The sequence below is a fragment of the Hippocampus zosterae genome, chromosome 3 (genome assembly GCF_025434085.1).
Source record: "Hippocampus zosterae strain Florida chromosome 3, ASM2543408v3, whole genome shotgun sequence".
Classification (NCBI taxonomy): Eukaryota; Metazoa; Chordata; class Actinopteri; order Syngnathiformes; family Syngnathidae; genus Hippocampus; species Hippocampus zosterae.
The window spans coordinates 19,014,368-19,039,867 of NC_067453.1; the positions used below are offsets into that span (position 1 = coordinate 19,014,368).

General features: G+C 42.7%; 2 protein-coding genes across 4 annotated transcripts; both read right to left on the reverse strand.

Moving 5' to 3' along the window:
- Positions 1–13: 13 nt before the first annotated feature.
- On the reverse strand, positions 14–12,717 carry LOC127598024 (cingulin-like protein 1). Of its 3 annotated transcripts, none has more exons than XM_052061496.1 (19): positions 12,550–12,717; positions 9,800–10,682; positions 9,641–9,705; positions 8,881–8,980; positions 8,694–8,789; positions 8,465–8,613; positions 8,163–8,304; positions 7,866–8,078; positions 7,594–7,800; positions 7,066–7,170; positions 6,835–6,987; positions 6,564–6,734; positions 6,211–6,363; positions 4,229–4,318; positions 3,361–3,444; positions 2,854–2,978; positions 1,972–2,080; positions 1,731–1,894; positions 14–1,641 (listed from the first exon to the last, which is right to left on the reverse strand). In XM_052061496.1, the coding sequence occupies exons 2-19, from the start codon at positions 10,655–10,657 to the stop codon at positions 1,566–1,568; spliced, it is 3,060 nt and encodes a 1,019-aa protein (XP_051917456.1). In that variant the 5' UTR covers positions 10,658–10,682; positions 12,550–12,717; the 3' UTR covers positions 14–1,565. The 3 variants fall into 3 exon arrangements, with proteins under 3 accessions (XP_051917456.1, XP_051917455.1, XP_051917454.1); XM_052061495.1 differs by having other exon boundaries at positions 9,641–9,732; positions 12,453–12,717; XM_052061494.1 differs by having other exon boundaries at positions 9,641–9,732; positions 12,550–12,716.
- Positions 12,718–13,033: 316 nt separating this feature from the next.
- LOC127598028 (transcription factor 12-like) lies at positions 13,034–24,199 on the reverse strand. The gene is made up of 12 exons (XM_052061504.1): positions 23,979–24,199; positions 21,331–21,430; positions 20,511–20,650; positions 20,293–20,416; positions 19,606–19,676; positions 19,145–19,241; positions 18,956–19,029; positions 17,498–17,674; positions 16,801–16,918; positions 16,539–16,686; positions 15,434–15,663; positions 13,034–15,353 (listed from the first exon to the last, which is right to left on the reverse strand). Exons 1-12 carry the CDS (start codon positions 24,045–24,047, stop codon positions 15,211–15,213), a joined length of 1,491 nt encoding a protein of 496 aa, XP_051917464.1. The 5' UTR covers positions 24,048–24,199; the 3' UTR covers positions 13,034–15,210.
- Positions 24,200–25,500: the final 1,301 nt, after the last annotated feature.

Sequence of the window (25,500 nt, forward strand, 5' to 3'; positions counted from 1 at the left end):
ATAAGACACTGTAGGATTTTTATTCGTATTTATTTTTTTGGTATGGAGTTTCTGGAGGTTTATAAACATCAATACATATTTTGAAAAGTACAGTACAAGGAACCATTAGTTGGGGAGATATTTCCGATCAACCTTAATTAAACAGAATATAAATGAACATACACAATGTGGGCAAACGTATTTATAAACAGGGGGTCAGTGCACAGAACTTACATATCGATCGAACCCCGGGGGTTCGGAGGATCAGTCTCAGGGGTTCGACGGAGCCTCTGCCATGGAGGTTAAGACACACCTGACTCAACTTGGCGATTAGTTATGACACGCCCGCTTGGCCATCACTGGCTGCAGATGATCACATTACATTGCTTGGCCAATCAGTGCTGCGGGAAATTTTGTTTGCTCAGTAGTCACCTGTGACTGTCGTGATACGATATACAATTTTAAAAAATTATAATTAGGCCATGTAATTTACATTTTTTTTGTTTTTAATAAATGTGGGTTTTTTAATGTCTTGAATTTGTAAAAAAAAAAAAAAAAAAATCACATTTTTAATTTTCACGAATGAAGGGTTCGATGAACGTGCATATGAACTGGCCAGGTTCGCTACCTCTTAACACAGGGGTGCCCAAACTTTTCGGATCGAAGATCTACTTTTCGATCAACTAACCTCACCCTTACCGACGTGCGCGCACGCACGCGCACACACACACACACAAACACACACGCCATGATGAGAAACAGCCTGAAACTGAGGCATGCGACACACTTCTGCAGCCTGTAAACTATCGTAGCTCACAAGTACCATTTTAAAGTGCTTCCCTAGACCCTCCTAGATTCCTATTCTTTGCCCGTGCCCTCGGTGAATTGTACACGAAGCAAACTCTGAATGACAAGAATGACGATAAAAGATAGAGCGCAACAGCTCTTATCACAAGCTGCAATTGCAGACTGCTGAGCGCTAACAACTTCCGGTGACGTAATCAGGCGCCACCGTAAATTCAAGATTTACCTGCTTTATTTTATTTTTTTAATATTTATTTTGTGAAAATGAGACTGATAGGATGATTAGGGTGCAGCGTACATGAACACAAAAAAATATGTTACGAACATGTACAAAGACACACAAATGGTTGTTTGTTTTTTTTCTCTTCGACACTCTTCAGATCTACTCGGGACCTGTCTTAGATCTACCGGTAGATCAGGATCGACCTAATGGGCACCCCTGTTCTAACAAGTTTAAGAACCACTGATCCAGAGGAACATTTGTGAAATCACTGATATTGGACCTTGCTCATAATTTCTAGTTTAATTCATCCCAAATGTGTTTGACGGGATTGAGTTTGTGCTAAATTTGAGAACACTGCAACAGAAAACGTATCGCTGGTATTTGTTCATACTGTAGTCCACATCGTGAGCACTTTGGCTTTTGTTGCCACATGACGTAATTAACAACAACGCCACTGGAGGTCAGTGTGAACACAATGCCAGGGTAAAATGAGTTGTTACTGGAATTACTGAAAAAATAAAAAAAAACGTCCAAACGTAATGTGAATTATTTTATCCAGTTAATCCGAACCAGTGTCATCCAAGCCGTCGCCATCCTCCGCCACTTTAATGGCAGGAGCCGATTTCCGTTTGCGCCTGGTGATGAAAATAAGAAGACAAAAGAATCACAAAGTTAAGCCGTACTTTGTCATTTGTGCGTAATCCAAAAGGAAGCATTCATTCACCTCATGTCTTTCCTCATGGTGTCAATTTGGCTGTGAAGATGCTCGTTGGCCTCGAGCTGCTCCTCCAGCTCTCTCTGCAGCTTCTTCTTGGCGTGCTCCAGGCGCTCGATCTCCTCCTCGGCCTCATCCATCTGCCTCTTGGCCGTCTTCAGTCTCTGAGTCAACTGCGTCATTTGCAACAAGTCAGATCGCGGACGGTCAGGAGGCGAGGGGGACAGATGGCGACGCGGGTTCTACCTACCTGGTCCCTGTGCGTCTGCAGGTTGCCGTGATCCTCGTCGGCCTGCATCTTCATCTCTTTCACCTTGCGCTCCAGTTTGCGGTTGGCTTGCTGTAAATTGTTGTTGTCCCTGATAGGAGATGCGCCAAGAGATCAGCTGCAGCTTCCTGTAATGTTACACCCTCCCACTGAGATTCTCGCAGCCTTGCAAGCGTAGGGAAAGTGATACCGCAAGGGGGGATCACCACACAACTAATATGGAAAAATGTCCCTGGTATTACTTTACATTGTGGGATTAAATAGCCTCACGCTGTTAATATGTTTTTAGGTAACCGTAGTTACATATAATCGACAGTCATTGTTATTTGTTTTCCCCTCAATCTTGCGATTGCAATTTAATATGTGATGATTTTTTTTTCTCAAGGTCTCAAATGTTTCTGACTTTCAAAATCAGATCGCAATAAACGCAAAGATAATTGTGACTTTATCAATTCTACTTTTGCTTCATGAAGGGCGACCCGGTGGGTGAGAGGTTAGCACGTCGACCTCACAGTGCAGAGGTGGAGGGTTCAATTCTGGCTCCGGGCCTTCCCGTGTGGAGTTTGCATGTTCTTCCCGTGCCTGAGTGGGTTTTTTCCGGTTACTCCGGTTTCCTCCCACAGTCCAAAAACATGCATGGCAGGTTAACGGAGCACTCTAAGTTGTCCCTAGGTGTGAGTATGAGCGCGGATGGTTGTCCGAATGTCTCTGTGTGCCCTGCGATTGGCTGGCAACAAGGCCATGGTGTACCTCGCCTACTGCCCGAAGAAAGGTGGGATGGGCCCCAGCACACCCGCTACCCTTGTGAGAATAAGCGGATTCGAAGATGGATGGGTGGAATTGCTCAGTTAATGGTGCGCTTACCTTTCCTCCCCTTGCAACCGCTCCTCAAGTTCTTGGATGCGACTATTGAGTTTGGAAATGAGAGAATCTTGGTTGGTCCTCTGTGATCCTTCTAAATGAGTCACTCTGCTCTTCAGGTCTTTATTCTGATGCAGGAAATGAATGAAAGGAATGTCACAAATGAGGGAAATTAAATTAAATGCTCGATGGCCAGTCCAGGTCAGAGTCTGGTCAAATTAATGAGGAGACACCACTAAATCATTAAACGCATCAAGGAAGACTAGAAACATCGATGCTTCCAAGAACAGTTTGGAGGTAGGCCATTTTCTATTCCACTATAGTCCATAAAAGAAAGTTTGCATGAGTTTCGCATGGAAGAAGTGCACAGAATCCTGACAGCCGGCGCCATCTCTCAGTTCCAACATGCCAAGTGTTCTGCTTTCTACGCCTCATCATTTGACATCACCCACAAAAGACCACACAACAGATACGTGGTATATCCTTCTTTGAATGATGGGTTTGCCCTACCTGTCTTTCCAGACTCGTGTTGTCACACTCCAGGTCTTGCCTGACTGCTCTTTCCTGCATCAACTCACTCCTCATCTGATCCACCTGGCACACATCACATAGGCAGACATATCAAAATGTACAATTTGACCCCATGCAATCACATCACATTGCAATTAAAAACTGTCTAGTGCAACATTGCAAAAAAAAAAAAATAAAATAAAATGTAGAAGAGATAAATATGTAGGCTCTGACGGCACACGCTTTTACAGTATATTTCATCTTACTCTTAGCTGGCTGCATAGATAGATCTGCAATGACAGTGTCAATCAAAGCAGATTAAAATATCCCTTAAATTGACTGGATGGGTTTGTCCTACCTCCCATATTGACCAAAAAAAAAAAAAAAAAAAAGAAAGGTCACTTTCAGTTTAAATGGACTTCATTAGAGGAAGAGGAAATGCTGTCTAGTCTTCGTGGCCTCTTGTCTCTGCAGAGGCCCAGTGAAGGGAAAATTCATCACCACACACACAATAGTTTGCTGTTTTGTGTCTTTGCACTCGATCCAAAAGAGTGTTTTGTGTCAATTAGTCCGCAGCACTTTGCTTCTAACAGTGGCCTATTTGAGAAAAAAAAAATCCCATGCTGACTAAGGTAATAAGAAACATATGACATGTGAGGAGTGAAGGCGTACGTCAGTGTGGCTACAAAGTGAGCACAATGAAACAAAAACTTTTTAGGGGACAACTGGAGAGCTGTGGGGAAATCTGAGTATGCAGCACATCTGTTTGTGGTAAAAGCACAACTTGTGATAATAATTCGATTGACCCTTGACTGAATCTATCCAAATAAAAAAGCTCCGTGTTCTATTTGGAGGTATGTAAACCTGCCTGCTCTTTGGTTTTGTCTAATCGCTCCATCAGGCGGTCAGCAGTGCTGCGCTCATCGTTAACGTCTTCCTCTAGCTGACCGATGCGGCCCTGAGAAGGAAAAGAGAGTGGGAAAAACATTTTATTTTAGTGTTATGGGTTATTTTCAGATCCTTTCGTCAGTTCATTATACTAATATGAGTATTTAAATCATTGACAGTTGTTATTTTTAAATGTATTTGCTTGGGTTATATTTGCGTATGATAATCAGATTTTTGTTGAGATTTTTTTTTCTTACGAATGAACACATGACAACAGAAGAAAGCCTCCCCCCAAAAAATCAGGCAATATATCCTAAAAAAAGAAAAAAAAAAGAGAGACCAAGATAAATCATTAAAAAAAAACCAATTATGCCAATAATGGGACATGTAAAGTGTGCAGCTGGAAAAAGAAAAAAAGAAATATTTCCGATCCCGGGAGGTGAAGTCCCAAAAAACATATGAGATAAAGTGGTTGCATAATTGTGTACTCCATCTTACAATTGGGGATGTGGTTGTGGTCAGAATTCACCAACCAATGCACATTACGTTAACTCATTCACTCGCAAAGACGTTTTTAAACGTCTTTTCAGACTTGGTCCAGAATTGTCTGCTACTGAATGAGTTAAATGCGATTGTCAGCACACACCTGCCACCATTTGCAATGCCTCTAAATCGCCTCAACTTAAGTTCAGCTGTTCTAGCAGGCTTCGAAAAAAAAGTCACATTTTAAAAAATGACTGAAATTATTGATCTTCGTCTCAGTTTTTAAAATGTATTTTATGTTAAGAACACAGATATAATATGGCTGCTCAATTCATGATCAGAGCTAATTTCCAGCTGGTTATAAAATGTTTTTAAAACAAGAGATCGAGGCGTCGGCGATTGTACAATGTTCCAGTGTTTGTGTTGCACTCAGACAGGTCGGAGAACTTTTCCCACTAAACAGGCGGCTTTCCTCGCTCGACGCGCAGTGTCAACACACTGATGTCACTGTGTAATGTTTTGTCATCAGCAAGACAAACAGTGCCGAGCTGTGAGACGCTGCTGCAGCGGCGCCGTTTGGCACCCTTATAGCTCCCAGGGACAAGGCAAAGACAAATAGTGGCGCTGGAACACATTGACGCCCCAAGGCATGTGATCGAGGGTAATATAAGGTCTGCTCATGTATGTATGAATGACTTCAAGGGTTCTTCGGCATGTAATTAGTTAAGAGTTGTCACAAAAGTGAAGCATTACAAGCACAATAATGCCATTTTTGTCGACGTAGATTCTAATTCATCCAGGTCATGGATATTCCTCATTTCCCACCAGAAACATAAATAGGGCGACTCTACACTTAAAATTTAGAACCAAAGGAGCTTTTTGCACAAAAGGTCCTTAAAAGCCAAAAAGAGTTGAATTTCCTTGATTCTACTTTTGCAGAATGACAGTTTTGAATGAATTTTGTTTTAAATCAATTATGTTTATAGTTGAGCGGCACGGTGAGCAACTGGTCAGCACGCCTGCTTCACAATGCAGAGGTGCAGGATTCGATTCCGGACCAGGTGTTCCTGTGTGGAATTTGCATGCTCTCCCCGTGCATGCGTGGGTTTTCTTTGGGTACTCCGGTTTCCACCCACATTCTAAAAACAAGCACGGCAGGCGAATGGAATAATCTCTAACGTGTCCCTAAGTGTCATTGTGAGCGCGAACGGTTGTTCGTCTCTGCGTGCCCTGTAATTGGCTAGCAACCGGTTCAGGGTGTCCCCCGTCTACTGCCTGCAGATCGCTGGGATCGGTTCCAGCATACCGGCGACCCTCGTGAGGGAAAGCGAATCAGACGATGGTGAGATGGATGTTTATAATTTTGATTCTAGCAATGTACTGCATGAGATCCTCAAGTCAACTCACTTTGCGTCAAGCAGCAGTTTGGCAAGATAGCAAACAATTCTTCAAAAAAGGAGGCTTGAGGCATATGTTCACCTCTAGGAGTTTGACGTGCCGCTCGCGCTCATCCACCATGGTGGCGTTCCTCTCCTCCAGCTCATCCACTCTTTGCTCCAGCTGCCGGGCCCTGGCCTGGGCCTCCTGCTGCTCCCTGTGACACCTCCGCAGATCTTCTTCCAGAGGAAGCAGCTAAGCGCAGAATAAACATGGAAAAGTAGAGGAACGTGAAAGAAGTGATAGTGTACTTCTGACTACTTTGGACTGTTGGGAGTGTTCCTTGGCATCTCACTGTAGCTCCGAAATTCCCTTTGGTCTATTTTATCAGTGACTTTGACATGCGACCCTTCGTTCGGATGAGTCAGCAAAATGATTTGCGAGGAGGGCCACACCTCATCCTGAAGCTTTTTGGCTGCTAGTCGGGATTTCTCCAGCTCAGCTCCTTTTTCCTGCAGCTGTCTGCGCAGGTCGACCAACTCCCTCTGACTCCTCTCTTTGGCCTCGTCGACTTGGCTCTGAAGAACATCTGTAGATGCCTCGCATTCTTCCATGATGCTATTCATCTGAGCGGGCAGATTTCCAAGCAGAGAGGTGAAACTCCCCCATTAAGATTTCATCGGTCCCGCCCCCGTGAGCAATAGAAAGAGGCGGGGAGGCTCATACCTTTCTCTGAAGTTGTTCCACTGTCCTGTCCTGCAGCCTTCTCTCATCCTCCAGCTCACTTTTGCTCTTCCACAACTCCTCAATTTGTTTCCGCTCCACCCTGAGCTTCTCTTTCATGTCCCTGTGCTCGTGGTTGAGTTTGGTCAGCTTACTCTACAACAACCAAGAGTGTAACTTTGATATCCATGTCATGATACTTTCCTCCAATTCTGTTTTCCTTTTTTTTTTTACTTGCACTTCCTCCAGACGAGCCAGCAGCGAGCGGTTGGACTGACACATTTCCTCTTCATTTCTCCTCACATCCTGCAGTGCTTCCTCCAACTGCTGCTTTTCCCTCTTTTTGAGCAAACGAACAACAGGAAAACCAAAGGCCGCATGACATCATTTCATCCAGGCCACCATAAGGAAAGAAAAACAATTAGTGAGCAGAAGCACACCTCCACTTCATTTGTCACCTGCAAATGAGAATAGCTGCGATGTCTAATTTGAATATTCTAATAGAGTTTTTAAAAAAGTTTGAAAAATAATCGATTTTTCCCCCCATCAATGTTGCCATTTTTATTATGGAATTATTTTGTCAAGATCCTATTCCCATGTATTTTTTTTTAACAAACACAAACAAAACATTAAGATATGTGGAAAACCTACACACACACAGAACTTCAGAACTGTGAGGCAGATATGCTAACCACTAGCCCACCATAACTTCCATCCGGGATGATATCTTTTTTTTAAAATTTTTTTAATCCGCCAACGAACCTCCAGTTGCTTCACTCGTTGCTCGTGCAGTCTCTCCGACGCTTTCGACTCCTGAACGGCTCGGCTCAGCTGATCCACCTTGCTGCCCAGCTCCTGCACTTTTGCCTTGAGTTGATCTCTTTGCTGACTCAGCTCCTGCACCTTCCCCTTGGCTGCACCGCCCTCCTCCAACGCCTCCACTTTTTCTCGGCCCAGCACACCGTTACTCTAAGTTCAAAGGAGAAGTGAAGACGGTGTGAAAAAAGAACAATGAAGAATGCCTTGGAACTTACCTCTCTCGTCTTCTCCAAATCTCTCAGCAAATGCTGAAGTTCAAATTCATATTCTTCCTTCAGAGCGGCAATGTATTTATCGTGGGTCTCCACTTCATCTTTGATGGCGCCCTTCAAGTCGCTGAGCTCTTTCTCCTGCTGTTGGAGAAGCTCCTCACGCTCCTCCTTCACTAAGAGCATCTCCTGAAAGTCTGCACGCAGCTGGGCCATATCCTGAGACCATGACACGTGTTCCTCACCCACTATCGGCTTATCCGGTTGAGCCGCTTCTGTAGAATTTGGAGACTGAAACCTTACCTTCAGAAGGACTTCTTTCTCCGCATTTATCATTTCTGCCTTCTTGGATTGGTCCAGTTCATCGTGCATCTCGGAGAGCTGCTGCTGGAGGTCCTTCATCTGCATTTTAGAACGTTCCCTGTCTGCAATCATCTGAGTCAACCTGTGAAATGAACAACGTACAGTACACTGTAAGAGTTGGTTTTAACACGGGTAGACGATAAGTGACAAAATGGGAGTGCCGCTATAAACTCATCGGTCGGAATATTCGGTAAAGCTGTACAATCTAATGAGATCCAAGACAATGAATGCGATATGCTCACTCGTCTTGGGTCGACTTGAGTTGCGACTCGATTTCCATCAGTTTGTTTCTGAGGTCGGTGACCTCGGCCTGACTCTCGGACAACTCTTCCTGCAGCTTCTTCTTCTCCGTCCGGGCCTTCTCGCAGGCTTTGGCAAGTGTCTTTTCATTCTGGGGCACAAAACCAATCGTCTCAAGATGAAGGTTTTAGAAATGTGGGCACACCGAGTCAGGCAAAAGCGGCACAAAACCTTCATCTCGGTTTCCAATTTTTGCGTCAAGTCATACACTTGTGACTCCAGTGCTTCCTGTTTCTCCAGCAGCCGCTTCATCTCTACTGTCCGATCCTACAGAAGGTGAAAGTTCCATTCAAACATGCTACATGAGTCAAGAGTGCGCTACAATGGAGTGCATTTTCACTCCTCCGTTCACTTTCACCTCCTCCTCCACATTCTCAGCTGTTTTCCACTTCAGTCTGTTGATCCTTTCAAGCAGCAGGTTGACTTTCCTCCGGGTGACAGAGACTTCGTCAGTCGTCCTAAGAAGAAAGACAAATGTTTAATAAACACTTTTATCTTGTTGCTTTGACGGCGCAGAGATGAAGACGTTGGCCAAACTTCACTCGGCCTGCCGCAGGATTCTGTGGGGAGCTCGTGTCAAAAGAGGTGATAGATCGTTTAAGACATTCCAGGTTATATCTGGAGAAGCAAGATCACGCTCTGCATTCCTGATTGACTCCGTGTGTGAGTGGATGTATGAGCAGCTGTGCCGGCAACTCTGTTATCACACTATCACAATAGATAAAGTTAAAAAAAAATTGTACACTTTATTCTATCATCAAACTAATCCATCAAATGTTGTTTTGTTGAGGCTTCAACCCTAAGTTGCCACTGGAACACCAATCTCAAAAGTTCACAAACCGGAGTTGTTTTGTTCACAAGAACCGTTGACAGTTCGTTGAGGAGTTACTACATATATGTCCGCCAAAAACACAGAATTTGAGCATAGAAATATAGAACAATACTCTTTTGTACATCAGTTGAATAAAAGAAATACAAGTTTGATCCTTATTTCAACTTTTTCAAGCATTTTTGCCACACATCTGGTTAAGAAGCGATTGGCCCAATGTGACCCCCGAGTAGTGCTGGCAAAAAACGGTTGCCTATCCCCGTTCCAGTTCTTTTATGTGTTCACTCACCCTTCCTTGAGGTAGGTGAAGAGCATTTGCTTCGCTGCGTCTTCATTTGGGTCGACCGATACCTGCTGTCCTTTCAGAAGATCAGGAGTGACCTGGTTAGAGAGCATGATAAATAGAACCTTTGAAATGAGAACCGCGTCTGTGAGGACATGACTTTACCTGAGCGTCTCTTTCCTTTGCTCCATCTACGCAAGTGCTCTGCGGCGATTCCTTTGTTTTGTGAAGTACTTTTGCTGCCATGTCAATCCCATGATGATCTTTAAACTGCATGCTGGGTTTGTTCTCTTCTCTCTTGTTGGCCTCTCCACCCAGCAGCCGAGCCCTGGCTGACCCTGGTGGATATACCTCGCCAGAGGTCACACCGCTGCTTCCCCCCTTCAGAGACGACGTCCTGCTGGATGAGGAGGAAGACGAGTCGGAAGCTCGACCGCTGTCCACGCTACGTGATCGTCGCGTTTCTTCCGGGTCCAGACGACTTCTGGGGCCGCCCCTTCCTCTACGCTGGCTACTGTTGAACTGGGTGATTAGCTTGCCGACAGACATGAAGGGTTCAGAGTCCACTGAGTTTGGGGACCTTGCAGGGAGGTGTCTGTCCAATGGAGGCGTGTTCTGGTCATCTGTCGGGCCTTCGGCTGGAAGCGGAATCCGGGCTTTGGTCCGATCCCCTATTTTCCCAGGAAGGGTTTGCGAAGGGTTGAGATGGTTGAGGTTGTTGCTTCTGGGGTCGTACGGTCTCAGGATCTCTGGGTGTTTCTGGTAATGAAACTCGGACAAGGAGCTAGTCCCATCCATGGACCTCTTCACCATGCCCGGTTTGTAGCCAGTCTGGTGAGTGATGACTGATACGTCTCTGTGGCTTTCTTCACCAGAACTGTTCAGAACTACAAAGGGCTGACCTTTAATCCCTTGAACCTGCACCCGAACTCCAAAGAAACTGTCATGGCCGCCTCTGGGGTTGTGCGCATCGACATAAGTCTTCTGCATCCTCATTTCCGGGGAGCCACCTAGTCCGGCCATTGTGGCTCCTGCTGCACGAACAGAACTAAGGGGGAAACAGAGGTTCTGAATTACAAAGTTTCCAAATTGGAGGCAAGTGTGAGGATGGGAGCCACTGACTATTTTTTTTCACAATTGTTCACATTATTCTCAATCAGTCTCGCCTTTTGACAGGTTTGATTGAGTTCACCATGGAAAATTTGACAGAGTTCCCAATTCAGGCCCAGAATGTTATAACCCTGTTGAACGCTGATCCAGCATGGGAAGGCGTACACAGATGTTTACACAACATTAGAGTTGCAGTGCAAGTAGGACACGGTGACATAGTGCCATCCAAGGATCTCCTCTCTCACACTCACACACAGCTGGACTCACGAGCCAACATGAAGACATACATGGACAGCAGCTTGATTTTGCAGACAACTCACTCTGTGTGTTAATGACACTGCCGTATTGTACCAACAACACTGAGCCAATTGAATTACAACTACAACTGGCTGAGGTTTGTGGGGTGTCGTCACCCACTTCATGGTATAAAGGAGCAATATTTGTCAAGAGAGATGTCAACACTGGAGCCATTGTCATCATTGTTGCACTCGATTTAAACATTTTGAGCCATTTACAGATGTGTTTTGAGTATTGGCCATAGGATTTATCGTGTCTTTGTCGGAGAAGATGAAAAGGGTAACAACAATATTAGCTTTTTATTTATTTATTTTTTATTTTCTTATAAGAGTGCATTCTATGCACCACTGCAATCAATGACCATATTAATAAGGATGTGGTATAATCAATTTAATATGTTTCTGGTTGCATTATTTTTGGTAAATCGTGTCATGTAGGTTTGATTCCGGCTCCGGCCTTCTCGTGTGGGCTTCTGCATGTTCTCCCCATGCCTGCGTGGGTTTTCTCCGGGTACTCCAGTTTCCTTCCACATTCCAAAAACATGCATTGCAGGTTAATGGAACACTCTAAATTGTCCCTACGTGCGAGTATGAGCATGGATGGTTCGTCTATGTGTGCTCTGCGATTGGCTGGTGACCAGTTCAGGGTGTACCCCGCTTTCTGATGGAGGACAGCTCGGATAGGCTGCAGAACGCCCACGACCCTTGTGAGGATAAGCGGATTAGAATATGGATGGATGGATGAAATTCATACCTCCTTGACAGCATTATTGTCTTTGGTGAATCATCATTTTGATCTTGCTTGATTGATGTTGTGTGAGATCGATTTATTACAAAGCACACTTTAAATATTTACACATTGGTAGCATTGGCTGGCTTGGGAATTGGAAAATTGATGGATGTAAACTGGTGACTTCATCATTTTGAGGTAACCTTTGAGGTAAAAACCTTTTGAATGCCAGTTTGGGAAAATCCACCTTTAGCATATGAAAACATAGTTTTCCCTCAAAGCGTACTAGTTTACAACATAAGGTACGTAAAACGCATGTGCCCTTGTGGAATTCCGTATTTCAGGAAGGCAAAATAAAAGTAGAAAAGTTTTATTCTGGAATTTTACACTGATTTATCAGGAAAGCAAGATATTTGTCATTCAAATCAACCACTGTAATTATTCTTCGGGACTTTCTTACAGCTTTGATGTTAGCATTAGCCAGTTACCATGTTCCACAGGTAAAATAACACATAATAAGTAAACAGCAAGTAATGCCTGCATATCGTTCTGAGAGGGTAGAGCAAGGTTGCTACCTGGACGGGACTCAGACATTAAAAGAGAGAGGCTGTGTGCCACAGAAAGCAAAGAGCTTCAAAGAGATGAGGGGGAAAATATAGTTACCGAGGTTCATTAAACTCACCACGAGCACACCAAAGAAAGGGTTGATGCCTTTCCTTGTTATTCTTCCGTTCTTCGCAATATCAAGGAGGAAAATCGTCATAAAGAAAGGACCATACCCGCTCTGAGTGTGAAAGTGAGTAATCAGAGTGCGGTCCTCCTCTTCCTCCAAACTGTCCCGCTGTCCTGCCTCTGCCCAATGAGGCGTTCACCAACGCCGCGGTGTCCGACATCCCAGTGTCACGTGACAAAATGAGATATTCGGGAAATTCTTGCAGACGGCGCTACAACGGAGCTACGAAATGCGATAGTCCGGTCAGAAATCTGTGTAGCTCCAGTTAAACACCTTCAGCATTTAATTTGATATTCTAAATTTTGTTTACAAATTATTTTCTCAGATGTATCGGTCCAACCCAATTTTTTGCTGTGACTCTGCTTTCAATGACAGCTCCTCTAATTTTAGGTGCTCAATTGATGAATTGAAACTGAATAAAATATAAAAGTCGTAGTTTAGAGCTCAATTTGACAAATAGTGATTGGTGTGGGATTGTTAAACCACAAGAAGACAAAAATTACAGATATTAGCAGAAAAAAGACAAGAACAACAAGAAAAACGTACTGTATTGCTATATGCAGACACAAGCCAATAGGCTACTTTGAACTGTACACAAACTGTACATTTTATAATAGCAGAACTTTTTAATGACTTTTTGAGATTTGTTCAAAAAAGCAATAAACAGCATTCTACATAAGCATATTGCTCAAAACATGAAATGTGTCTAAAACTGCACCAGAGAGTTTCCTTTGTAAAATAAAGTGTGACCAAAGCATTTACAGACATTTGTATAAAAGATAACTTGCATAACTTGGGGAAGAAAAAAATGTCCTAAACATGCAACCCCCCACCCCCCACACACGCACACATTTGGCTAGATCTGAAAAGGAATTATGTGAGTGACAAATGTTTTGTTTTTGCCCACCAGTGTTGTTCGTAACAGTGCTAAACATACAAATAAAAGAAAAGCTTCAATAGATAAGATGCTAATTAAAACATTCTTGGAGATGTGTTCATTCACAGAATGGGCCAACTCCTAAAACACACAGGCAAGCGTGCACACACGCACACACACACAGAAACTTCCATACTCACAATGCCACAGAACAAATAAATCTGCTGTCTGAACAACATACTATCAAACGGTTTGCCAAAGTGCAGATGACACCTCGCCACAACTGAGTTCTATCCATACAGGACAGATAAAAAACGGACAAAATATCTCCAAGTTACAATGCATTTGTCTTTCAGAAGTAAACTTTTAGGCACAAAGTTAGAATTGTGTTGGAAAAGCGAGGGGATGATTATTCAACTGCATCATGAGTCTCTGATGCTCTTCATTTAGCCAGAGACCCAGAGTTAAGTATTTATTGACTGGTTTAATCAAAATACACTCACATACAATACACTACTCACAAAAATGCAAGAATATTCAGCATTTTGGGTGAACCTAAAATGCACGATACACTTTACATGTGAACTTATTTAGCTGATTTTGTCCCTCGCTAAACTTTTCAATGTCCAACTGTTCGAAATGTTTCAGTACTTTTTACATGTGCGTCTAACATGAAGCAGAATGACAAAAGTCACTAAAGCATTGAACAGTTAGAGTCACTGGCAGCTCCGGGTATGTGAATTGTGTGTTGCAACACAAGGCGGCATTCCCAACAACAACAACAAAAAAATCTGCGTGAAGTGGTTTTCTTTCTGCGCCCCCCATCTGGAGTCGCTCTCTGTTGGAGAGTTGCAGACGGCAACACTTTTGAAATAATTTAATTCGGGCAATCCTGAACAAAGAAAGCAAGCATGCTAGGAAACAAAGCCAAACGTACTGCAGTTGGACTCCCTTTAGGTTTTTTTTGTTTTCATTTGTACAATGCAATACTTGTGTTTTTGTAATTCTGCTTCCTTAATTCGAAATATATTTTGATGATTCTGTATTCCTTGTTTCCAATGCAGCATATTTAAAATAGTGTGTTTTCAATTCAAGGCGGCACGTGGATGACTCGTTAGAACATCGGCCTCACAGGGTAGAGGTGTAGGATTTGATTCCGGCTCCGGCCTTCCTGTGTAGAGTTTGTATGTTCTCCCCGTGCCTGCGTGGGTTTCCTCCGGGTACTCCGGGTTCCTCCCACATTCCAAAAACATGCGTTGCAGGTTAATGGAACACTCTAAATTGTCCCTAGGTGTGGTTGTGAGCGTGAATGGTTGTTCATCTGTGTGTGCCCCGTGATTGAATGGCAACCAGTTCAGGGTGCACCCCGCCTACTGCCTGAAGACAGCTGGGATAGGCACTCATGCCCGCAACCCTTGTGAGCATAAAGCGGTACAGAAAATGGATGGATGTTCAATTCATCAGTGTGTGCAGTGTGTTGGTAGTGTGTGTGGTGGGGTGGCTAAAGGGGCTCTCACTAAGTGTGATGAGACCTCGGACTGCCACTGGTTGGTGAGATGTGCATTGAAATGTTTAGAGGTCAAGTTACGTTCATCTGTAGGCTAAAGTGCATTTTAGTTTCATCTTGAAATTCAACCCAAAAACCCAATTATGCCCAACTTTTTTTGTGTGTGTGTAGTGTACAATACGGTATATCCTCCCATACACAATTTAGAGCTCCTTTCAGACTATGTTAACAACCAAATGTTAATAAAAATATATCCTCATAAAGATCAATTTGGAAGCATGACGTCCAAATTGCTAAATTGGACTTGTTGACCGCTTGGAGCCTCAGAGATGGCCCATTGGGTTTGCAGGATCGGTAAGACCTGGATGAAATGCGACATGCATGGACTGCGGATCAGTCATGACAGCAGACACCTTCTCTTCCTCTCTCCTCCTCAGACACGCAGCTTTTGGGTTTAGGTTCCTCTCTGAGGGATGAGCAGTGGTTGGTTTGAGGAAAAAGGCAGCTGTCGGCGAGCGTTTGTGATGGTCTGCGTTTGGCTCTCACCTCTGACTTGTTGTTCCAGACTGAGGATGACGGCCACAGCCTGGTGCAGCACCAGCAACTTGGTCTGCGGCTTTTCGCTCTTCAGGTGCAGCTGACACATGTGACCCAGCTCCTTGAACGCCTCGTTGATGTCGCGTACGCGCAGACGCTCCCGAGCGTTATTGGCCATCCTCCTCTCGCGCTCACGCTCGGCCTTCTGCTCCGGACTTAGATCTTCGTCCTCGTGGATACTTCAGCATTGGACGATATTGGAGAGGAGAATGAATGTTAAATTCAATCAGGGAAAAAGAGTCAGGGGAGGTGATGGGATTTTATGAAGATTTTACTGCCCTCTACCGGCCATCGAGAAGAACAGATCTATACTTTTACAACCGAAATCCTAACACCTTCCATGAAATCGTTTCTATTTATTCCCAACAGTTTGTCCTCCTAATTCCTCTTGTTTGCACCACATACTTATATATATATTTTGTCCAATTAAATTTCAGCCTACATGTGCTGCCATGTCAATCTAATCTGTCAGCTTTCATAATAAATTATGCTAGGCAAGATAACTCAAACTACCATAAACTCCTGTGAATAAGAGGGCGCCCGTGTATAGTATGCTCCCCCAAAAATCAACCCTAAAAACATTTGATTTGACCTGATTTGCTGTTGTACATTATTATCAACGTAAATAATATGAGTAAATAAAGATTCAAAACCAAAAAAGTGCAAATACTTTTAAATCCACGTTTAAAACAATGCTTGTTTCCCATTACCTCTGATGAAAGTCTTACAAAGTATTTTTAAAATCATATTTTTGAAAACCTTGTTCTTGCACCGTATGCACTTTTAGTAAAGCTATTTTTTAAATTTCTTTACTTTGCTTTCAGACGTCTCTAACTCAGTTTCTAACTGCCTTTGAATGTTAGACTTTTATTTAAAATAAGTGATGCATAATAAGTGACAAATCTGAGATTCTATATGTTTTTTACAAACCCTATGTGCCGGTAAATGTCTAAACAAAGTGATTTTTTTTTCCGTGTGTGTCTTAATAAGCCGCCTGTACTATAGTGTAAGTGCAGGGGAAATCATGTTGTCAAGTGAGAGCATTAGGGTCTACCTGTCCCTCGTGCCGTTGTCTCCATGCGTCTTGAGTTCACTCTCCTCATCTGACCTTTGACTGTCGGAACTGTGGCTGGTGTGCATCATGTCTTCCCTCTCAATGCTTTCAATTTTCAGCTCCGCATTTCCTGGAATTCCCAAACTCCCTGCAAAGGAAGAGGGATCATTATACACTGTGACATAAGTTTGGCAGCTAATCGCCATCATCGCTTGAATAACAGTAAACGCATCATGCTAAAAAACATCTGCCATTGAGTCACCTCTGCATCCTCCCGACATCGGCTCCAGAGTGGTCCCTTGTCTCGCTGGGTACGGGTGTCCATTTTGTGTGCGCCCCTGGAAGGCTGAATGGTTGTTGTTCATGGTGACAGCCTCAACCTTTGCGTCGCACAAAGAAGTCGATGACATAAGGCCAATATTTACAGTGTGTGTTCAGTTAGTACGACGCGTGAGAATCGGTTAAATAATTATGGTAAATGATGCTACAGCACAGCGCTTAAAACCAACATCTGCTTCTTTATACCCAACATCCTCCTGAGTGGATCACTTTCCCATACAGACCCGATCTTAATCCTCCCCTTAAAACTGCTATATACTTTCTATTACACCAGTAATTCTCTTCAGGAATGATTCACTCCTAATCGACACATTCAAAGTATGAAATGTAATTTCGCACTCCCCCAGGGGATTAGAATATACTATCCCTCGAGCTAGGCCCAAATCCTCCCACTCGGCTAAAAGAAAAACACGCCATATCTGAGGCAGACCCCATTACCCCGCATATTCAGTACACTTCTGACACAAATGTGACGTGTCTCTGCTCTGGCCCATTGTGTTCTGTTTCCTATTTTGCTGATAACAACAGAGTGGAAAAGTCCACAAGCTGAACAGCACACACAAACACGAGATGAGATTTGCATACACGCAGCTCCATGCTAAAATGCTTCAAAGTCTAACCATAGTTGGGGTGTGGCATGTGAGCGGGAGTGTGCTGGCAGGGTTTGGCCGGCCGAGGAGGTTCTGGTTCAGCAGGCTGTGGATGTCAGCGGGCAGGCTGGGCATGGGACCGACGGCGTGGTTCCTTAAAACGTGGATGACATCGTCCAATCTGTCCAGTCTGTCCTCTACCTGAGACTTATAGGGGAGCAATATTTGTTAAATCATGGCTTTTATCTGAGCTAAAAAAAACATTAGTATGTCATCTCTCTCTCTCTCTCTGCTTAGTTTAGCTTAGCTTAACTTTAGCTTACCCTTGCTTACATGACCTTAGCTTAGCATGGCGAAAAAACTCGAACACAATGAACACAATAATGTGACACAGTGCCCTGCTTTTGATAAGTTTTACTCAATTTTTATATATATGAATGAAATATTTTATTGGCTATAAATGACAGCCCTGGGAATTCAATTAAATGGCGGATGCCATCATGCTAGGTATACTTATTTTCTGTTTACATGACCTTAGCTTAGTATGGCGAAAAAAAAACTCAAACAAAATGAACACAATAATGTAACACAGTGCTCTGCTTTTGATAAGTTTTACTCAATTTTTATATGTATTATTGAAATATTTTATCGGCTATAAATGACAGCCCTGGTGTTCAATTACCGGTAAATGGCGGATGCCATCATGCTAGGTATACTTATTTTCTGTTTAATATATCTGTTTAATGGGTGTTCTATTCATAATGAAAGTTGGATTCAGACAACAGCTTATACTCAATGACCAATTCATTAGGTACATTTTGACAGATTATGTTTCGTCTTAATAATACATAAAGCACAATAATAAACACAGTGCTAAATTATAAACACTGACAACTTGTATGAAAAAAGTGCATCATTATATTTCCAAAGGCATTTTTTAACCATTCAAAGTTGTGTCCAGTGAGTGTGTCATGCATAATAACATATTAGTAACATTTTCTTCAAAAGGTCTTTATTTCATTTTATACAGTTTCACCCCCTCCCCCCCATTGGATGTTAGTTTTTTTTCTCAAGCCTAACATGTCCACTCTGTCATAGAATATTATCAAGGGACATTAAAAAAAACTTTGCAAAATTCTAAATATATTTCTTTAACAGTTCACAGTCAGTTTGATAACAGAATTACATTTCAAGCCCAGGCTCCACTATATGTTCTCCTAAATGCTAACATTAGCCCAAAATCTTCATTGTGTCATTATCTACCCTGTCAGCAATTTGACAATTTTGTTGTTTGGGTGTATATAGTGTATGCTTGCAGGTAATTTATACTTAAAAATTGTGGAACCATGATGAATATGTAATTATAAAGCACGTTGTGCAATGAATGTCAAGTTTAATGGAAAAATCTCTTCTTTTTTTCTGTGGTATAATTTGGAACTCTCAAAGGCACTTTATGGTGATCTAGATTCAACTGTAATCAGGTCTTACCATGGATATAAGTGAGGACTCATAATGTGGCGACACAGGTGTCTGTACAGAGTTGCGGGGCCACATATTGGTTCCTGTGTGCAACCCAAAGAGAGATTAAAAATACACAAAAACAGATGAGTAAAAATGGTACACAAAATAATCACTGTCTCACTGGGAGTAGCAGATTTTAGCCGCTCGGTAGGTTACCTGCGGGTTCACTGGCGTTTGGCAAAGGCGACGGGGACCTCACAGGAGTGGACGAGCTGGAAGGGAAGCTGCTGCTGGTGCGATCGGGGGAATAAATCTGGCAGCAGACGTGTAGGGAGGAAAAAGAGAGAGGAGGAGGAGAAGGAGTGTGATGAAGGCATGGATCATTTTAAAGGCACTTGTCATTTCTCCACCGGAAGCTGTTAGAGCAGCCTCATAACCCAAACTAACTCATCAATTGTGTTCATATTACTAGTCAGCAACTAATAAAAAGTGTGAGAGTAGTAGCCCTTTGCTGATGTCAACTCGCCTGCGATTGCCAGGAAAGATCTATTTCCTGTTTGCATTGCACGCATTGCATTGAGGGGCCCTTGCTTTAATTTTATGTCTTGTTTTAAATGTTTGATTGTAACGGAGAACAAATGAATTGATGCAACGGGACTGCGGTGATGCATACTTACAGACGCCAGCGCTTTGCCCAATGTATCGCCAGTCTGTGAGCCTCCTGGCACATTTGTGTGGTTTCCTGAGACTGACAGAAATCAGAATGCGTTTAAATGGTGTGTGTGTGGCTAAATGACCACAAGCACAATCTAATGAGAGCTGTATGAAAAAGTCCTTTTGAAAATGACTGTTATTTAGCGGTATTCTGAAAAACGACACACAATTTCCATGAAACTTTGTGGAGGGTGAGGATACAATATTTTGACGCAAGAAATGATTGTTTGACATTTTAACTTCAAATTAAAACTGAACTCTGCTACAGAATGCAACACCCGTCCTTATAATCTTTGTTTTACGTCTTGCTACCTAATGTGGTGAGAGTAATGAACTAATCTAAAACATGGCACATGTTCCAAATGGTGAAAATAAAGTTCGAAGGCACAAGCCGACAAGCGCCAAAAAGAGAACCTGCCTGCAAGCTTTTGCACTCATTTGAAGCCAAGAATTAAATGTCAGCTTTAAAACGGTTAGCGAGCCCTGATTTTTTTTTTTTACTAACTTTGAATTCCTGGAATAAAAATTATTAGCTTCAACCTGGAACCAGACATTATAACTTATATTTGCTTTGCCTTTAACCTCTTCTATTTCTTCCTTTTATTTTTTGTGCTACCTTGGAGGAGGACCTTGACCTTCCATTGCCTCACCTGTGGAATTGTCTGTTGTGTTGATCGACGGAGCATGTGATGATGCATTGTTGTGGTGAAATGTGGACATGGGAGGAAGACCTCTGTTCATGTCTGTTGCAATCACCGAGTGTGGAGAGTAGTCCTAAACATGAAAAAAACAACAACAACAACAACATACACACAGTTGAAGTGCCAGGTTGTAAAAGTCAATATGTGATCCATGATGTAAATCTCACCAGGTGGCCGTGCGGCTGCAGACTGCTGTAGTTCCCCGCCTGCGTTTGGTGGCTGCTGGTTACTCCCAGTGCACCTTCATAGCCATGCTGGTTCAGTCCGTTTACTGCACTCCAGATGTCAGGAAAATTGCTTGTGCCCTCTGAAATGAATGACAATATGTTGCATGTTGCACTGGAGCACACATAAAACTCGAGCGCACCTCTGCACGGATGTCATGTTAATGAAGCGTTGTTTATTACATTCACAGACTCTTTTGTTTTCAAAACTTAATTATCTTTGTAATCAACAGAAAATGTAGTGTTTTCGATATATCATATGTTAGGGCTGGGCAATTAATTCCAGTTTAATTGTGATTTGGAATTCACCGCTTTACTACGTTAATGCTATTTAGCGTTAGCATTGAGCTAACGGACCAAAAGGTTAAGCTTGTTTAGTTATTTTAAATAAACAAGTTGTAGTTCTCCTAGTTTGATGCTTTGTTCAACAATAAACATCAACTGGGAGTAGCATTAAACAGACCGAGGCCTCTTTTTTGAAGAATTGTTCACTAATTGTGAAAGCGCAACATAAATAAAGATGTTGTGTTGTACATTGTATTGTATTATTGCATCTGACAAACTGCTGCTTGTTGGCAAGTGAGATGACTCATTGCCACCATGAAGCGCTAGTGTCTCAAGTCAAAGCAAATAATAAAGAAGTAAAATTGAAACTATATATAGAGAGAGAGAGAGAGCAAGAGAGAGAGAGAGAGGTGATAAAAACAGCGTGTGTTTTTATCATTGCTTGGAATAGATTTACAGTCGTCATCAGTTTGCTTACCCAAAAAAGTGCTGGCAAACACATTGCTGGAGGCCTTGCTAGACGGATGTAAGGATGAGTTCTGGCTGAAGTCGTCACTACCCGGGGACTGCCCATAAGTCTAAAAAAAAAGGACAGCGTGTTCAAGTTGGGAAATGTAAACCTGGTCACACAAACTGCCACATTGCTGCGTGCATACTCGGATCGGAAGCAACAGTCTATTCAAAACAAAGCAGAGAGCTGACGCATACTTAGAGCAGTTGCGATAATCCATAAGCTGCAGATCCGTGCACCTCCTCATCCGGATTTAGGACCCATTCAGCATGAGAAATCCCTTCCCTAATAGTGATCGGTTCTACCAGATTCTGAGTGCTGAGATACAATTCCCTTCTTAATGAAACCGAGTTACAGGCCTCAACGAGAAAACCACAAGAACTGGTCTGACCTTGTTGAACCTTTTTTCATCCAAGGAGATATTAATTGCAAAGCAGAATTCATCTAAGCTTCCACTTGTGTTGCGTTTTTACTATGCTGCAGGACTACACACATGCGCGCACACGTAACACACACACTTCCTCACTCACACAACACACATCGAGAGGTCTGGGCTGCACCTGCACCTCCCTCCAGTGCTTTGATGTGGCCCAGGAAATGAAAATAAAACTCGCTGCGCAGCATCAATGGGGTGTCAGTTACCCGGACGACAAGTCCTGTAAAGCAGGCTATTAAAGACTCCTGAGCACGCTTGGGCAACAACACAGACATACACGCGCGCACGTATATACACACAGAGCCGTGACCCTGGTTGGCATGAGTCCCATGGTGATTGCGGGCCAGGCCAAACAGAGGAGCCCCTGCCGACACTGGGCCCGTCTGAGCCGCCATGGGCAGCATATGGCGAAGGATAAAGCCAATTGTCCTCCTAACCATCAGCATAGTAGGCGACCCGTTAATAATGGTCACACCCCCGCCTCAGCACGCCTTCGCTGGCCCCCGCTGGAGAGGAGGGCCGTCACCATGGTATCCTCTTTTAGCGTAGCATTGATTTAGAAACCATCAATCATGGCAATCACAAACGATAAGGGACTCTTTTTTTTCTTTTTCTGCGGCAATTAATGGCCTGAAATAGGAAAGGATTGGTATGAAAGTACGTTTCATTGTTGTCAACATATAGTTTGCAAAAGTTTATTTCATCTCAGTTCGTAGTAAGGTAAGGAACCATATTGTTAGCTTCACAGCATAACTGCTTCAGTAATTTTAAACTTATTGTAGCAATAGTAATAATAAAAAGGAATAATGTGCTTTGCTGAAAATTTTGCTTTTTCTTTATGTTTGTGCAGATTCTCAGTCATCTAGGTCATGGTAATGCACAAAGGTTGAATTGAGGCAACTTTATGCTTGATGCTGGGTGAATTAGTTTTATCGGTTAAAAACAATAAATTGACAATGACCGTATGTTAATAAGCTAACAATATTTGGTAACTTAAATGAATGCTACACACCTTGCTCTAAGACAGTGAAACCAAACTACATTTTTCGTTATATTGCACTTTCACAACAGCTGCCGCTGTAACAAAGCGTTTTGCAGAACATTTAACATAAAATAACAATAATACAACAGAACACATAAAAAAGTGGTGACAATTACACCTATGAGTAGCAATATTCGGTCATTCATAATTATAGCAATATACATAACAGCACAAAATAAGGATCATCTCAAATTTTCAAATGTCTTCAATTAGAAATGTTTTTTTAAATTGTATATTTTAGGTTACACTTTTCATTTCCAACTCTTTCCCATCAACAATAAGTGCCCCATACTGGGTTCAACAAAATGGAAACTAGTAAACAACCAAGTAGTGTATTGGTTTTGCTATGGCATCACATTATCATGTTAGATGAGAGTCATATCAACTTGCACTTGAGGGGGGCTCCTCATGCAGCCACATGCAACCAATTTTCTGCCTCTGTGATCCATGATGTCTGGATATGGTTAGCCTCAGCGAGATCAAAGCTGCCTTTGATAATGGCTGAACCAATGGAGGGACCGCCTAAATCAAATAGAAATAGCGAGAAATCTGCTTCATGTCAAGATGCTTGCTCTGCTTGCCAGGCTGCTGCCTTAGCTAACAGGAAGCAGGAGCGCTGCCAGTGTGCATTTCAAACACAAGTTGGTCAACATGCAAAAAACAACGCTACAGGTGCGCTGTGATATGTGTGGGACTAGAAAACGTTTTCACAGTTTACTTTCAGTAGTGGAGATTGTGCGCTTGAAGTTGACAAGTAAAACAATTTTTATATATATATATATATATATATATATATATATATTCAGTATATATATTTAGATATATTTATATGTGTGTGTGCTCATATGTGTATAGATAGATAGATAGATAGATAGATAGATAGATAGATAGATAGATAGATAGATAGATAGATAGATAGATAGATAGATAGATAGATAGATAGATAGATAGATAGATAGATAGATAGATAGATAGATGAGCACACACACTCACACACACACTCATACTGCAACAAAACAACGGTCTTGTGAAAGGTAATACTAAAACACAACAGTACACTAAAGTACTCAAGCATCACACACACGCGATTCCAAATGACTCTCCCCAGGTAAAGATGCACACAAGAATTGTACTCACGGGCTTCATGTTGTAGCAATACATCAGTGAGTTGCTTCCCGCGCCTGAGACCGGATGAGCACAGTACATAACTCTGCTGCTTTTTCACAGTACAGTCCACACAGTGTCAGTTTCGTCCGTCGGTGACTCGACTCATGTGTATACGGTCCTCTTGGCACTTCCCTCGCCTAATCTACCCCTGCTGGTCGTGCAGCTACCCACAGACGACGTATGCAAATAAGGGCTGGACCATAACAAGGAGTAAAGAGGGGTGGCCAAGAGAGGATGTTATTACTTCAGTTGATGCACGGTTAGGACAATGATCAGCGGTCCCACCTCCGCCCCCCCCCCCTTCCCACAGACTTCCATTGTAACGTTCAGAAATTTCGCTTCGGTGTGCATTCGTGTGGCGCAATAGTTCGATTCACACTAAATTGTTCTCTGTGAAATTCATAAAAATAATGAATTGTGTCATAGTGAGGGAATTCCCCACCTACATATGATCAACATTCTTATCTTGGCTCCATTATCAAATCTGAACCGGAAATATTGTACACACCTTTTGTTATTGTAAAGTGTCCTTGGGTGTCTTGAAAGGCGCTTATAAATAAAATGTATTATTATTATTATTACTTTAAAGCACTATTGCAAGGTGTTGGTGGATCCTGAATAGAGACTTTTTGGTCACTTTAGAGATAAATACTGGAGTTACTCTTTTAATGCAATGTATTTTCTTGGCTGAAACTTTGAATCATAATTTTTTTATCTTGAGTAAAAGGTTCTTAAAATGTCCAGTTTTTTTCAATCCTTTGGCAAGGCATTGGACTAGGGCATGCTCTTTATCAACAAAAAGACCCCCCCCCTTATGCATGAAAACTGAGACTGATTGAAGCAATAGCCTGAAGTCATTTCAATTTGTCATTTCAATTTCAATTTCATTTCAACCAAATATCAGACATGTGTAAGCCTGATATCAGTGATCTAAACAGAGAGAAATTTGCATCTACAAATTTCTCCAGAGAAAAAGTCCATCGTAAATGTTCATTTCACTCAAATTCGAGTTGCAAACTCACTTGGGGCACAGTGTACATAAACATTTGTGTCTGTGCATTTGTGTTCATTCATTCATTCATCTTCCGTACCGCTTGATCCTCATTGGGGTCGCGGGGGGTGCTGGAGCCCATCCAGGCCGTCTCCGGGCAGTAGGCGGGGGACACCCTGAATCGGTTGCCAGCCAATCGCAGGGCACACAGAGACGAACAACCATCCGCGCTCACACTCACACATAGGGACAATTTAGAGTGTTCAATCAGCCTGCAATGCATATTTTTGGAATGTGTGAGGAAACCGGAGCACCCGGAGAAAACCCACGCAGGCCCGGGGAGAACATGCAAACTCCACACAGGGAGGCTGGAGCTGGAATCGAACCCGGTACCTCTGCACTGTGAAGCCCACGTGCTAACCACTGGAGTACCGGGCCCATTTGTGTTCAGACATTTCTTATTAGCATGGAAAACCTATACAAAATACTGTACAGAGATGA